Raw genomic sequence first — 17,035 nt, 5'->3', positions numbered from 1 at the left:
GATTGTAAATTCATGTATTGAATGCGTAACTCGTGTTGTCAGACTAGTAAATTGATTCATCAACTTCAATTAATACATACTAGCAGCAAGGTAGTCATAATCACTTAATATATTTAATTATCCTATTAATTACTAGTGAGTTGTGACTTTAATTTGTTTATAGACTTTCCTGTTCTTTACAATTAAATAGATTTCTTCTGGCCTTTTAATACAGAATTTAACTGAAAATGTTTTGATAAGAAATTGTGGAGTGATTTAATTCTCAAATATGCTTCAAAAAGTTTGCAACTTGTTTCTGATGAGTCACATCTTTAGTACATGCTGTATGACTGATCTCGCGTTGGATTTTCATCTCGTCCTCCAAGAATTGGAATTGTTAAGTTATAAATGGCAATTCAAACATTAAACTACAACTGCTTCTTGGTTCAGTAAAAATAGTCCTACAGAATACCTCACTAAAAATCAAATGCACACAGCCAACCACAGGCCATAACTGTCTTCCATCTGTTTGCCACTTTGCTCTCCTTCATGTAAGACCAAGTCCTCCTACACACTTAGTCCTCATAGCCTCATTACCCCAGCTTTGGTTGTAATCTATTGTGTGAGGCTGCGTTGGATTAAAGCTTTCCGGCAGCTTTGACGTAGTAGTGTATGCTGAGGGCTTCAAGAGTGAGCCTCGTCTCTCTGGTTTTATATGCTTGCAAGTGAAGTGGAAGAATTTAGTTTATTTGTTTCAGTTTGTCAAATGTGAAACTTGTGAGTGCTTCTTTAAACACCCATTGCTAGATCTGTATGTCATCGTAGTTATATGTAGTGGTCTCATGTTTCCAGTTTAAAGGGACCATCCCTGTAGTGTCACAGTACACCTGTGCGGTGTCACTTCCTCTTCTCTGGCTCGAAGCTCCACCTTGGCTGGGCTCACCTTCCACTTCTCACATTACCTCAGCGAAGAGAGCCCGCCCATCAGCCTTCAGGGACCACTGTTTTGCCAGGCACAACCCTGCTCAAAGGGGGGCCCACAGCAGTGCAAATCTCCCAAGACTTGATGGCTGCTCTGGCCAGAAGCCGAAGCATGAATGCTGTGAACTTTGCCCCTGAAAAATCTGCTCTGTGGAATGAAAGGCATCTAAGACTGCTGGATTACCTTTTTTGCGTACCTTATTTATGAAGTCAGAGCTCCAAGAAGGGAGGGACTTAAGAACTGAGCAAGTGAGTGTGTTTGTGTACTTTGGGAGGAAGGGAGGGAAGGAGAGCCCATATCACACAGCGCTGAGGAGGAGGCAGGACTTTACAGACTAGAAACTAAACGGCGCAAGTGAGCTGTCGAGACACTTAAGTTTCTCAGGTTCTGTCGCTGTGGAAAAAGAAGTGGCTTTTGGTTTTCTCTTTCCCGCTGGGGCCTCTGGAGAGGCAGGGCCCAGCAGGCCAGCTGGGACCACTGTTGGAGCATGGGACACAGTGCGAGCACAGAAACTGTGCCCCAGCAACCAGGCCTACATAACACGGGTAAGTTTTAGCGAGAGTGGAGTTGGCATTGTTGAAGACGGAACACTAACTTGTTAGCTGCTTGATTTGTGTTGCTAGCAGCTTGATTGTGGTGTTGTGTTAAAACTTTAAGTGTGAGCAGGTGTTCTAGCAGAAACTGCATGGTGGCAGGCGCAGACAGGTGTAGAAGAATGCATGCAGAAGGAATGTGGCGATTGTGAAATGTACAAACTACACTAACTTCTCTGTCTGCCCTCATCTCCCTGTGGAAGCCTGTAAGTGCTCACTACATACGAGTGCAAGGCACTGGCTGACACTATTCCATATGGGACCATTTCTCAGAGTAGGATAGTGCCCACTACAGACTTCTACTTTTCATTCTCATTGTATGAACAAATATAAATATGATTTTCCTCAGGTTAATGCAACTTTTATGTTTCAGACCTGTTATTATCCACTCCATTGCCCTAAATTAGCGGGCAACAAAGTCAGACATGTTTGCTTTCAGGAACACACATCTCTTAAATAAACACAGTGTAACATCCGCCAAGTTAAATATTTGCTATTTGAGCAAAAAGTCATTTTGCCTTTGCTGTGTTTTTTCTTTTCCTTTAGCTGGTGTCATGTGATGGGCATGAGTCATATGGTCAGGTTGCCCAGATCACTTGTTGCAAGTGTCTGTGATGATGGCAGCCCGCAGCTTTGCAATAGTTATAATTCATCTGGAATTTACATATTTCTACTTGCATATTATCTTTGTTTGTTGTTGGCATAGCAACATACTGGTACTGTTGTCACATGTATTCTGTAAATTGGATATGATAGAGCGACATGCACATTTTCTGTCAGTGTAAAAGTTGCCCATGGGTTTGAGCTTTTTCTTTTAAAATATGTTAACAGCAATTTTCATGCTAGATACTTATCCTATCTTGAGTATTTGCTTTTTCAATAGTGGTGGTTATTTTCAAGCAGCATTGACTTAATTTATTTGACTTATTCTATTGGCATTATTAACAGTTGGCATTATTTGGCTTTCTATGACATTTTGTATGTGCTTGTCTTGTCATTTCTCCTGAACAGTTTTTCTCTCCTGATCCTTGTGCTCTGCTCACCTTGCCTCGGGTCTTAGCCTTTCATTATCTGGTCCCTCACTTTAAATGAATGGTCGCACTCAGTTGGCTTGAACACAAGGTCATCCCATCGTACTTAGATTTCTCTTTTGTTAAACCACAACAGCCCACCCTTCTCATTTTAACAGCCACCTGTGTCTGGCTTATGTGTCAGGAATAGCCACACCACGCAGAGTTCAATGACCCTTGTACACTGGCGTTTGGACATGAGATTTCACACATTCTCCCCACCCTGCTTCACCTCCTACATGAACATGTTGTAAACTTGGAAAAGAAAATGACTGAAAAGGAATTTTAGATGACATTTTTATTATTTATAATTGATTTATAATTGGTTATCTTTTTTTTTTAATCATAATTGTATTATTACTACTATTGTCATGGTAGATTAATGCTTAAGGCAGAGTAAACAGATGTTATCAGGTTTATTTTTAAAGGATTTTATGGGTCAACTCATGATCTGCACAGATCATATGCAAATAATGTTATACTTCAGTAATGACAGAAAATGAGGAAAAATGTGGAATGGAGCAAAAATAAGGTGCAGTGTACAAAGCTTTGGTGCTTGTCTGTCAAAGACATGATGCATGAATCCCTTGAGCAGCCAAGAAATATTTATTTTACTGATGAAGCGTATTTGATGTGTCTCTTCAGGTTGAAATAATTTATACAGGAATTCATATTGTAGGTGCTATAATGGGTTTAGTACGTTTGCAAACATGAATGACATAGAAATTGAATTTGTAAATTGCCTGTGTATCATGGCCTGAATGATTGTTGCCTCACTGCACATAACAGCTCATGTTGAATGTGCATGTAATCCCAAAGGATTCAAACCAAGATAGTGGAAATCTGCTGTGTATATACACAACACACATGTCTGAGATGCACCATACTTTGTCAGCAACAACGCACACTGTCATCTCGAATAATCTTGACTGATCAGAGTTTTGCCTTCAGTACTGAATCATCCATAGGCCCTGACATGCCTGTTCAGTGGGCAATAACATGGGTTATTCCCTGCCAGAAGCCTGATGCTGCAGATAGTGCCTTCTGTTTAAAGCATGCCACATTAAAAAAAAAAAAAATAGCAAAGTCTAGCAAAGCTGACCAGGTTAGCCTTTTGGATCTGTAATTCTTGTTACCATAACTTATGTTTTTATAGTTCTCTTGTCTGTAGTTTAACAGAAGCCAATAGATGTAACAACAGCTGCCAGTGTAATCTCACAATATAAATAGTCCAATTTGGTTTTAAAATCTGTTTTGCTGATGCAAGTTGTCATACCTTGGATAAGCAGTGGTTAGCCCTGCCCCCCATCGTTGCAGGCCACAGTATACTACAGTATGTGACTGTGTTGAGTAACTGCCTGCGTGCTACTCATCACCTAAGAATGGCCACAGCACGCCCACTGCTCTCTGTATTTTTTCACAATGAAGCAACTTTGGATTTTTGAATCATTTCATTGTCTGTTTTGGTTTTCCTTCTTGGAATAACCTAATTGAAGGAAAACAAGTTTTACATATATTATTAGTTTACTACCTACCTAGTGGAAAAATGGAAAATTATCTTTATCTTCTCTTCCAGATGATGATGTCAACCTGGAGCAAAACACAACAGGAGGGGAAGAGGGAAACTCGGGTGGGGGAACTCCGCCGGCCAAACGCAAAGGCAAATTCAAAGTTGGGAAGATTTTCAAGCCCTGGAAATGGAGAAAGAAGAAGCCAAGTGAGAAATTTGCTGAAACGTCTATAGGTTTGCTGCTATTTCCTTTTTTCTTTTATTCCTGATGGTATCTTTAGATTTTCACAACATTTGTCTGGTTTCTTTCAGCCTTGGAAAGAAAAATTTCTGTACGAAAGAGTCGTCAAGAGCTCATTGCAAGAGGAGTGCTTAAGGAAATTCCTGAGAATGGTATGATTGTAAAATATTGTCATTTATTGAAGTAATGAACAGTTTATAGTATTTGTTTGTTTCTGACCGAGTAAAATCACTAAGACAATTTTTCTATTGTATTAATCTAATTAGTTAATTTACCCCAAAAATATGTCCACATTAGGTGTTCAGGTGGACATCTGAAATTATTCAGAATGACTGGTTCAAGAACAAATGGGACAAAATAATTTGTTGTATTTACAGAGAGCAACAATGTGAACCACAAAAAAGTTCCTCCTGTAAAGAATGGCCATCCAGTGCCAATGGATGGGGACCGGTTGTCCCGTGCAGAGTCAGACATCAAGAACAACGCCCTACGCGCCCCCCAGGCAGAAGAGCGCCGGTCCAGGATCCCCTCGGACTCCTCCCGCTCCAACCGGGCCCCACTGGACGTAGATTCTCACACACGGCTGTCTCTGGATGAAGAACGCAGAATCCGCCTCCCCTCAGACGACAAGAGTGGAGGCTCTCTGTCCCGTGGACAATCTCAGGATGATAGATACAGGTACAGAGAAGAAGGTGACCGACGGGATGACTTCAGAGACAGGAGAGACTGGAGGGAAGACCGGGGGGACCGAAGAGACCGGGAAGACAGAGAAAGACGGGATCGAGACGAGCGCGAGAGAAGAGAAAGGGAGAGAGATGAAAAAGAAAGAAGAGGTAAAGATGACAGGCCTGAAAGAGATGAAAAAGAAAGAAGAGGTAAAGATGACAGGCCTGAAAGAGATGAAAAAGAAAGAAGAGGTAAAGATGACAGGCCTGAAAGAGATGCAAAAGACAGAAGAGATAGAGAAAGGAGAGAGAGGGACAGAGATGAGCGAGAAAGAGGGGAGAGGGAAGAGCGAGAAAAGAGAGACCGAGACGAAAGAGAAAAGAGCGATCGAGAGGAGAGAGAAAGGAGAGACAGAGATGAAAAGGAAAGGAGGGAAAGAGAAGATAAAGAGAGGAGAGAACGAGATGAGAGGGAACGAAGAGAGAGGGATGAAAAGGAAAGAAGGGATAGAGAAGACCGAGAAAGAAGAGAACGAGACGACAGGGAGCGGGAGAGAAGGGAGCGGGACGAAAGAGAGCGCAGAGAGAGAGATGACAGAGACCGAATTGAGGACAGGAGGGACGACAGTGACTGGCGTGTAGAAAGAGACAGGAGGGATGAAGACCGAGAGAGAAGAGCAGACGAGGGGAACAGGAGGAACGAGCGAGAGAGGAGAGAGGAGCGGGACCGACGGGACGACAGGGACCGGAGGGACCGGCCTGAACCACAGCGCTCAGTGGACGACCATCGACCCGTCATCAGGCCTAGCTCTGACAATGACACCAGGCCTGTTCTGCAGAAGAGCTCCTCAGAGGAATCCAGGAGAGCACGGCCTGTGTCTGATGCCAGCGGCCGGAGCACATTACCCCGCTACGTGTCCCCTACTGAGTTCAGGGACCGCTCAGGTGAGGAAAGATCAATCTGTCAAGCACTCATTTATTAAACTTTCCAGTTAAATTTGAACAGCCTACCACATAGCAGCAATATCTTTGGTATAGCATCATTATTCCTCATAATCGTTTTATAAGAACAGTGAAGGGTTTCAGCGCTACTCATCTGGGCATTGTGTTTGGAACCAAGACATTTTGGTTCTCGCTCGGAAGTCAGTTTCAATTAACTTCTTATTTGCTACGCGCTTGTTTTATAATAATAATATAATAATTTATTTGCAGTCTTTTATTGTTTATTGATGTAAACATGAAAAATGTAATTACCACTCCTGGAAAAATAAGGGATTACATTGTTGTTTTACAAATAATTTATATTTTAAATATGCTGCACTGTAACCTCGTTTGTTTATACCAGTATAAGCTAAAAAATACAAAAAATATATATTACAAAAAATCGACCTCAAAGACAGTAGTATGGTCATATCAACAATTTATTTTTGGATTATTGGTGTTTAGTGAGTCATAGGGTTTTGTAGCAAGTTTGAAATGGCTACTGTGTTACTGGCTAGTTTAGTTGCTGCTTGTAAAAAGGTAAATAAGCATCTCGGTGAGTCCTCAATCTGTAGATATGGTTTCACCTTGGCTGTGGAGGTGAAAATGAATAGATGCAACATTAGTGACAGGACACCACACAGCTAAAGCATTCAGCCTGATTAAATGTCTACAGGAAAATTAAGAGGTGGTGAGCTACTTTGATATATGCTTTAGATCAAATTAAAACTAATACAAAAATCCGGTAAGTTACAAGATTTTTATTTATTTTTTAAAATAATTAATCTCATGAAAAATTTTCATGCCCAAAAGAAATTCCCATACATTTGTCCATGGATGAAAAATGTAAGATGTACACTTTGATGTACATTGTCGATACTGAGTTACTTTTTCATTTCATTAGTAAACAGTTTTCTGGTCCAATGGCAAGACTTGCTAGCTCTTCTGGGTGCTGTAAGGTATTTTAGTTTTTAGTAAATGATTGAACTGATGTCAAAGACTCACTTGACTCCCGAGCACATTGAGGTTGTTAATGTGGGGAGTTTCATTTATTTTAATATAAAACAAGCGCAGCAAATAACAAGTCATTAGTCTGTCTTGCGCTTTTGATCTGGTTGTGCGTTTGTTGCGGCGCGTGGACTGTTTGATGTGATTCATGCACTTTTCATCCGCTAATGACTGTCAGGCCTTGATCTTATGTTAAAGAACGTCATGCGCTTCAAGGTTGAACAAAGCAGCACTCTGAACAAGCAGCTGTACTTTCTAACACTGTACAACAGTTTGGAAAGACTACTTCTGACTAGAGCTGCAACAAATGATTATTGTAGTGGTTGACAAGTCAGCGATTATTTTCTCCATCAGTCGACTACTCAGATTATTATTTCTGTTATAAATTTAGATTTTCATTCCACATTTAACCAAATAAAGGTTGAATTATGGTGACTGAAGGCTTTTAAGTAGAGAATGTTTACAAATAGTGTATTGTTGATGAAAAACAGAAATTGTTTATTCTTTTTCACATTTTGATTTAATATTGCCATTGTCTCTGTTTAACAAAGTCTTTTTTGCATTTTAGAGTCTGTATAGTCTATATACGACGACTATTTATTTTTTTATTTTATTAGAAGTCGACTACTCATCTTTAGTCACTTAATCTTTGCAGCCCTACTTCTGACTTTGTTACTGTCTTAGCGCTGGTAACCAGATGGACCTCTTTTAATGCTAGCTATGTACACAGTGATGTAACTTACATTTTGTATTCAGACCACAAAAACATTTTTATGCAAGTGAATGTTTTAAAATGTATAAGATGAAACAAACATTCCTGTTAGTTCTTAGTAAAGTAAAATTGGGAGTTTACTAGCGCTGAACAATTTTCTAAAGAAGTCAAATAAATTTTATTTGCAAAATATGTTTACAAAATATGATTCTGTTCAGAGTGCACATGCACAGGAGCATTAATATGAGAGAAGACAAAAATCTGAACTGATAAACTAATACAAGAATCTCATGCATTTCAGAACACGTTTGTAGAACTCAAAACTACAGGTACTACCAAATTTCTCTATAAAAAAGAAAAAAAATATATATATCATATAAAATATAAAAAAGCCTATTTTGTTCTTTGTGGAGGACATTATATTATCTAAATAACTGCAGCATTTGCAAGTTAATAATTGCGCAAACTCAAATTTGGAACTCCAAATATCCCAATTTGATAGACTTTAGGTGCATGCTCTAGCAACCGGATCATCAACATACTCTGGAAATGTGCAGCCCATGTACTAATGTTACTCTGCTACTGTTTTGTGTTCCCTTATGCTTGTCTTATGTTCTTTGTCTGTTTATATCTTTGGCCTCTTTGTGAATTGCACTAAATCAAACTGAAATCAAGTGATGAATCTTGGTATCTACCAAAATAAATATGCTCTGGTCTATATACAAAAAACATTGTAAATGTTTTTAACCTCATATTACATAATACTAAAATAATCTACTTTTGAATGCACGGTATCATTTTGGTTCAATATATTGACATATTTTAATTTGCATTTTAAAACTGCTGCAACAATTCACTTTAGAGAAATGATTTAAAGGTTATTAGTACTTTTACTAAAAAAGTTGAACTCAAAATGTGAAAATGGATGACAAAGTGTAATGCATAAAGTGTATCCATGTTTGTTTACGTCCTGTCCTGTCTGTCTGTGCTTTATAGAGTCTGTCGGTGTCCGCCCGTTCAAAGACCCCCAACCGGACCCCCCTCTCCTGAAACAAGCCCTGCTGCCCCCTACCTCCAAATTCTCTTCCTCCACCTCCTCCTCCTCCGATCTCCCCCGCAGCGCCACCCCCCCGTCCTCTTCCTCTTCCTCCTCATCTTCTGCATCGTCCTCCTCTGCACCCGTCCCGATGGCCAAACCCCCGCGGACAGTCTCGCTCATTGTCAGCGATGATCCCCCCAGAGTCACCTTACCACAGGACGGTGACACACCTCCCCCTGTCCCGCCCCACGCCAAGCAGCCCCCGCCTCCTCCCCCCAAACCCAGCAACCGCAACAGCACCATCCCCGTCACCGGTGAGTATCCCGCCTGCTTATGCCTATCCATGTTTAATCAGCCTCATGTTCGCTTGTCCTAGGGGGCAGTTTCACACATTCAGGTGAAAGTTTTGTTTTGCTTTGTGCTTTATTTGTTTATTTGTCTATTTTGTGTTTATATATTTTTTATTCATTTTATTAGTTTTACTATTTTTATATTTATCTTGCCCACAGTAGAACTTATGGTCATGCTCTCATCTGTTTTGGAGTTGTTTATCACTGACTTAATTAACAATCCTGTTGTGTGGGTAATTAGTATCATAATTAAAATCAAATAAAAACTGTTATAGGGTGCACTAGGGGTTGGGTCATAGCACACGTTTTGCTGTCCTGTCCAACAAAACCAAAAAAAAAGTGAGTAGAGTTGGGAGATAAATGGAAAAATATATTGTTATTCTGGGGATATGACAACAATATGCAACAAATATATTGCAGATTAAAAAAAAGTACTGAAATGTCCAATGTAATCTCCCAAACAAGGGCAGTGATATTTCTGCACTTGTGTGGTTCATTTTATATGCCATTCATGTTTGAGATCATTAAAAAAAAAGAAACTGAGGATATTCTATATACTCTATTCTCTCATGTGTTAATAATACCCTTCCCTAACTTTGACTATAATGGAAGCCAAATACTTTTAATTTGTGCAATAACAGCAAACCTGCTTGCACTGTTTACCAGTTTGATGCTATTAGGAGTACATTCTGCCAAAACCCCAGGAGAGAACAGGCAGGAGCTTGTCTTCATTGACTTTTCCAACACTTCACTGGAGACTTTATAGAATTTGATTTTAGTGGCTCATATACTATGCCTCAGCCTGCTCCAGCCCCACTGCCTCTCTGAAAATAATCTGCTCCGAGAGTGTGAGACAGTGACACATTCCCAAGCCATTTGTCAGGTCAAAGTCCCCTGGATCTGTTACTGAATTGTCTTTCCAAGGCCAGCCCGGATGTCACAAGTGGAGGGTTGTGAAGCAGTGTCAGTGTACACTGATCACCCCCCTCAGCCACAGCACAAAAAGGTAGTGACTGTAACAGTCATGTGGTTCAAAGGGCAGAGCTAATTTTAGTCTTCATCATAGTGACTTAGTTTACTTTAGTTCCACATTAAAGTAAATTAATAAATAGTTTTTTTTTTTTAATGTGTTTTGTGTTTTAATCGCATTGTCTATTGTTCTTAGTTCTTTAGCAAGTTTATCAGAAGCTAGATCTATTTGGAACTTTTTTAGAGTGTGCTGCCTCCAGAGGCCACTGAAATTTTAAGTACTACGTGACATCACATGGGACTGTGTTTAGAGTAGTTATATAGTTGAAAAATGAGTCTACATTTTCTATTGCTAGCAAACCAAAAATTATAAAAAGCCATTAATTTTTTTTTTATGTATTGCTGTGAAGTAAGTTGACAACAATCTCTGTAGATATTTGCAAGTATTTATATCTTGTTGTCATAAATACAAGCTACGTGCAGTCACATTATTGTCTAACGTGTCTAGTTTTACCTGAAAAATACAAATGATTACCCTGGCTATCCCCCCACATTTCGCTGTCTCCGGCCACAATGCTAAACAGTGCTAAACATGGCCGCTCTGCTGTGTTCCTGTGCCTGTGTGGAATGTAAACACAGCCCCCTCCTCCTCCCTTCCTGCCTTGTCCGCAGCCTCCTCCCTGCACCGGGGCCGCCTCAGGGTCAGGCCGCCGGGTCACTGGAGACGGCACCATGAGCTGGGGCTCTACCTCTCCCTCCCCACCTACCCGCACCACCGCCGGCCCGGTCAGTCGTGTGCTCAGAGGCATGCACACCGGACGCATACCAACTAGAGCCTAAGGGGATTGGGTGGTCAGATCATTGGGGGCGTGAAATTGGGTTATATGAGTTGGTGGAAATATAACTAGAGTAGACGTTTCAGAGAAGTAGTTTGGTCATGTTTTTCATTCAACTCAGTCACTCAATTCACTCATAAAATCGGTAATCATTAAAGCAACAAAATGTCTTAAAAAATGAAAGGCGCTGTACCTGATTTTTTACTGTATTCAAAACTGGAAAATGCGAGATGAACTAGTTTTGTTTTTCACAAGTTATTGCTCTGTTTTATAATGCATTTCTAGAATCCCAATTATTCCCTGCAAAGAGTTAAGAACACTTTTCACAACTTTCAGAGGCCAGAGCAGAGTTGGCTGCAATGCTAACAACAACTAGCATGCTAACAGTGCAATTGCCAGTTCTTTGACAAAAAATATAAAATATATCTGGGCTAAAACAAGTTTTACTCAACTGCAGAGAAAAAAATCAGGTACACCACTTTAATATTTCTGTACAGTATAATTCCATTAAAGTGCAAGTAGTCTGAAGCCATTTTGCTCTGATCTGACCACTCAGTCTGGTACATCCAGCTGTACCAAGTCCCTGTATCCATCCATAGCACGTTAGCACACCTCCGCAGTACCTCACCTCCATTTTAACTTTCAGTTAAAAGCCTGTACTGCATGAAGACCACTGCAATAATCACAGGCTGTAAAATGCATTGCATGAAAATTAACATTGAGTGTGTGTTTTTAATCCTAGTGAATGTTGAATATGAAGTGTCCATTAAAACTACAATGACTTCTTCCTAAACATGTCACTCCTAAAGCCTAGAGCTAGAGTCAAGACCATTCATGTTTGTAACACCACTAACTTCATGTATAGTACATCTCACTAATGCTTGAAAGAATACTGGACCAATAAACCCCATGTATTCAATTATAATGATAAACTAAAGAGTATTGGGCCAGTACAATAAAAGGAAAATGTATAACTTGACAAGTTGTTAAATATCAAAAACCATGCTGAACATGAAAATAAATCTAAAAATTCCAAAATTTTTGAAAAATATTGCATTTCGGTTTACCTAACAATTTCTGATTAGAGTGCACATTTTAAAGAGCATCAAAATAACAATAAATAAATAAATAAAATAATAACTTGAAAGACACCAGACTGGCTAAATAATTGCAACCTTTGCCATATGCTAATTTTGATCATACTAAATTGTATTTTGAATTGGCAGCAAGCTTTGGGGTACATTCAAAGATTTAAAAAGGAAATAATACAAAGCTGATGTCTGGTCCAGTATTCTTTTACCATCTTCAGCCCAATTACTTTTATTAATTGCATTTTCTTCCTCCACAGCGGATCATCCTCAGCCTGGTGTCATCGTCGTTCCTGCTCCTGCCAAACGCTCCCCACCCGCTCCCCCCAAGAGGACCACGCCCATCACCAAACGCCATTCTGTGGACCCGACCCCTCCTCCACCCCCTGCTCACGTTCCCGAATCCCCCACTTCTGGCTCTGCCAACGCCCCCGCTCTCATACCCCCACGAACGGACAGCCTAGAGGACAAACCACAACCGCTCCAAGCCATAACCGATTCTTTACCATCACCACCATCCCACATCCCTCCGTCTCCTCCGCGCTCGCACTCTCTCCCCCCACAGCCCAGCTCCACATCTGCGCCTGGGCCTGCTAGACAGCCGGATCCCCCCAGCCCGACCACGGAGCCCCCCAGCCAGCCCCCCACCGTCCCACTGCACATCCTGATCCAGAGAGCGTTGAACAGTCCAAGTCCGATGCAGCCCAATCCGGACAAGTCACAGAGGGCACACTCGCTGCTGTTCGAGTCTCCCCCCGATGTGTTGGCAGAGGAAGGGGGGAACTCTCGATACTCACTGCCCGTCACAATCGAACCACTCAGGCTGTAAGTCAACAACAAAGTGTTTTGTTTTCTTGAACGAAGTTTGGGCAAAACTTTTTTAGTAATTTATCTCAAAGAGTTCTTCATCTTGGAAATTAAGAAATGAAAGTTGCCAATTCTATCCTGGATCAGCATTGTCTTATATAGTAGATATATTTACACACTGGTCACTAAATTTACAGTATTTTCAAATGTACAGGTCTATGTAGGTGTAATTGCACAAAATTTAGCTTTGAGTTTATAAACATTTTATATTTTATGAACATACATACTTACATTCACAATTTTAAGTATTTCCACCAAGACAACTGGCTTTCAATAGAAAAACTGAATTCAAAATAAAAAATGAAGAAAAGTTTTTGGTGAGAGGGTGACCTGATTAAACCAGGAACACCTTATTTACTATGACTTACTGCAGAGACAATAGTATTTTGTACTGTTTGATGTGAAAGCTACTATGAAGCCTGTAGGTTGCGTGACTAAACTTTAAAGCTTGACATCTTGCTTCCCAGCCCTGTCTGTAAACAACAAAAAATTTCTTTTTTTTTTCTTTTTTTTTAATGCATTTCTCTTTTGTCATAATTTCATTCTTGTTTTTTTAGAAATATTTCAAAATTGTGCACATTTATTCTCAGGTGGGTGTTCAAGGTGCTTGCAAAAGGATTGTTATTGGATTACTTACGTAATTCCATTACGTTTGCTGCTACCTAGGACATTTTTTTTTTTTTTTATGGACTTGCATGCTTCAGTGCATTCACATCCAAAATGAACATATCTTTTACCCATTGTTATACACAGTAATCAATTTTACCGTGAAGGGATTGTAGCTTTTTATAAATAGTTAATCAATTATTTGCATAGAAGTGCATAAGCAATGAAGAGTGGTGACATGAAATAAACAGCCCAGAGCCAGGAATCAAAACAGTCCACATGTGGTAAGCACTTTTCCAGGACTCCATAAGGCGCCTGGGATAACACACATTTTCCACATTTGCCAAGTGTATTTGAAGTTTCTTTTTAATGTAAGATTGTGTGACACTTCCCGGCTCTGTGGTGGGCCAGAGTGCTGCCTTTGCCTAAAAACTTTCCCTGTCAAGTAAAAAGAAGTCACTTGAAACAAATCGATGTGAACTTGAAAGAAGCCACACAAGCCATTTTTAAGTGCTTCATTTACCAACAGCACAGGCCTTTGGGTGCTCAAGTGAGTATAGGAGCTTCAAGAGGCTAATTAACAGAAAGATGTATGATTCTAGTTTTAGTATGGGAAGCAGTTTCACTTTTTTTCACCCTGTTTGCTTGGGCAGTTTTAAACAAGCATATGTGGAAACTGTATTGTGTATAGCCAGATTTAAAAAAAAACAATATCTTTATTAATCCTTAAAAAAAATAAATAAAAATGTTTCTAGTAATTGTAATAGTTTAAGAAATTACTTACAGCAACTCAAAAGTTTTCTTTTAAGAGTGAACAGTAAATACTTTATATACAGAAGATTGAAAGTAGTAGTAGTCGATTGAATTTTGTAAAGGCATGTGTCTTCCTGCACCTGTCAGCAACACTTCACATGGGACACGTTGTTTCTCATTTTGTTTTTGCATTCAGGACAAATGTTGCTGTGTTCAGGCACTTAATAATAATGATGATTTGCAAAAACTATTTATCATTAAGATAAATCTTTGTTTTTACACTCATCAGGTACAAATCAGCCTAAATAACAAAAAGAAATGAACAAAGCATATCATGCGAGAGCTCGGGTCTTAGGAGGTTAATAAACAGATGGCCTGTGTATAATATCAGGCATTTACATCGAATGCTTTTTTAAAATTTACCAGCTGTTACAACTAGCTGACCATTATCATGCACAAGATGTGAATTCCAAAGGAATTTAAATGAACAACAATGCCATTGGATAATTGGTTCACACAAAGCTACATGAATGCTTATGGATTTAAAGTCTAGTGACCTACCAGCACATAAGATACGGGATCCTTTATTTTTCCAACAATGGGAACTTTGAGTTTTGTATCATACAGTTCAATGATCACAAGGAAAAAGAAATAGGCACTCAAAAATCAAGATAAATAAATACTTCCACATTTGCTTAGTTGGTGAAAATGTGGATCATTCATATTCTTACCCTGTTCATCTTTTCAGGCCTGAAGACGACGACTTTGACATGGAAGAGGAGCTACGGAAGCGCCAGGCCTCCAGAGTCCAGGTCCGCCACGAGATGGAGCCACGCAGTCGCCGGGCACTGGTGGGGGACCCCCGGGTGTCTGTGATCCCCGAGGGAGGGGGCCCTGGGGACAGTGAGGAGGAGTCAGACTCTGACGGACCCATCCTGTTCAGGGATGACGATGAAGATGAGGATGAGGAGGGACCCCCAAGTATGTCACTTTGAAATACTTTTTTAAAACCTGTATTGCTTGTTTATTTAAAGGGGGCATTGCATTAATGTATACACTTGTAAGTTGTTAAATTAATTTTAATTGACTAATTATGATGAGTCAAATTTCGGAGGGTTTGATAATTGTATTATCTGGACAAAATCTAAAACACACATGAAAAGACTTTTTTAAAACAAAGTCAGGAACATTATTAAAGCAAAATGTCAAAAAAGAATTAACTATTTGGACACGAAAACATGGATTAGACAAAATAAGACTGGACAATGTTAATAATACAATACTTGTTATTCACTTCATCAAGGTTTTATAAAGGTGACTAAAGCTAGCATAGGATGTAACCTTGGCTCCAAATGGGGCTAATGTAGTTGTATTAGTAGTTGGAGGAATTCTACTCTAGATGTTTTCACCACAAGATACCAACTCACCTAGATAGCTGTGTCAGTACTTTGCTACACTGAATGAAAAATATGAATATTTGGGAGTAATAATTGTTAATTGTTTTTAGACTGTTATATTAAACAAGGTTAGTTTAAGTGAAAAGAAAATTTAGGAAAATTTTGGTCCAGCTCTAGGTGCTATTTTGCATCAGCTACACACAAGGCTACTCCACATTCAGCAAATGTTTTCTACTGAAATTGAATTGTCATATTTTTACTCTTTTTTTTTTTTTACTTTTTTTTTTTTACTTAACATTTTTGATTGTTAAATGTATTCCAAATTGTCTATTTGACATCTTAACAGCCTTGGCTACCTTACTTTGCAGATAAAAGGAGCACAAAAGAGGCTACAGCGGCTTTAGAATTTCCCACAATTTTCTACTCGTAAATGCATATCAAAAAGCCACTTGAGCATTTTTCAACAATTTCCTGATTTGAAGTCACATGTGACCTACCAATGTTAACAATATGCAATTTGTTCTGAAGGTAACCATCTGTTTGAGGGATGACTCAGACTCCATTTTATCTCTGATTTAGACAGTGGCTCTTGACATTAAACGTATTCCTTTCAACTCTTTTTTTCATGTTTACCTCTGCAGAGAAGGCACCTCAAAGCTCATTCAAAAGGAGGCATCTTTTCATGCCACAAACATCAAAAAGAATACAGCAAAACAGTGGTCGCAGCTGAAGGAGGGCAGCCGTGTTTTATTTGATCCTCACAGCTAAGGCGTGGGAGAAATTATTTGTTTTAAATAGTGTGGGTGGCATAGAAAATATCTTAGACACTGTACCTGTTTTGTTCCATGTATTTGAGCAAAATTTGTCTTGGCCTAGGAGAGATCTATTGCATAAGCAGCTCTTGAAATCAAAATATCTCTGAAATTAGATGCAGACAACACGCAACAAAGTGTTATGATCCAGTAATCAGAAAGTGTGGGTTAGCATGCCAGTTGTTTTTAGCTTTGCAGCCACAGCAAAACTCTGCTCTGGTCTCTGAGAAAGAAAAGTGCTTCTAAACTTCACGGTGAATGGACCACAGCAAACTGTTTAAAATGAACTAGTTCTGTTTTTCACGTTTTTCAAAAAAGTAATGTACAGCACTTTTAATATTGAATCGATATTGTTTGGAAATGGTTTGCACACGGCCATCACTGCCTGTGTTAATCGCAGCTATAACGTTGTCTTCTACTTGACACTTCCAAAACAAAGCAATAACTTGCAGTAAATGTGAATGACATAAGCTGGGTTCTATATACTGTTTCAGTAAGCCAATATAATCAAATGAGAAACTGTATTACGTTGATGACAATGCTTTGTATCAAAGAAAACCATAACTTATTAGTTGGG

At 39.4% G+C, this 17,035-nt stretch overlaps 1 protein-coding gene across 1 annotated transcript in view; it reads left to right on the top strand.

Moving 5' to 3' along the window:
- Positions 1-842: 842 nt before the first annotated feature.
- phactr4a (phosphatase and actin regulator 4a) overlaps positions 843-17,035 on the top strand; it is a 25,242-nt gene continuing 9,049 nt past the window's right edge. The window contains exons 1-7 of the mRNA XM_055225574.1: positions 843-1,506; positions 4,201-4,368; positions 4,447-4,527; positions 4,753-5,985; positions 8,738-9,094; positions 12,284-12,848; positions 14,998-15,230. Of these exons, the coding sequence (XP_055081549.1) occupies positions 1,449-1,506; positions 4,201-4,368; positions 4,447-4,527; positions 4,753-5,985; positions 8,738-9,094; positions 12,284-12,848; positions 14,998-15,230 (2,695 nt within the window). The 5' untranslated portion in view covers positions 843-1,448. The remainder of the gene's footprint in view (positions 1,507-4,200; positions 4,369-4,446; positions 4,528-4,752; positions 5,986-8,737; positions 9,095-12,283; positions 12,849-14,997; positions 15,231-17,035) is intronic.

Source organism: Periophthalmus magnuspinnatus, chromosome 11 (genome assembly GCF_009829125.3).
Source record: "Periophthalmus magnuspinnatus isolate fPerMag1 chromosome 11, fPerMag1.2.pri, whole genome shotgun sequence".
Taxonomy (NCBI): domain Eukaryota; kingdom Metazoa; phylum Chordata; class Actinopteri; order Gobiiformes; family Gobiidae; genus Periophthalmus; species Periophthalmus magnuspinnatus.
The sequence above is the reverse complement of the archived record's forward strand: the minus strand, read 5'-3'. Positions and strand labels throughout refer to the sequence as shown.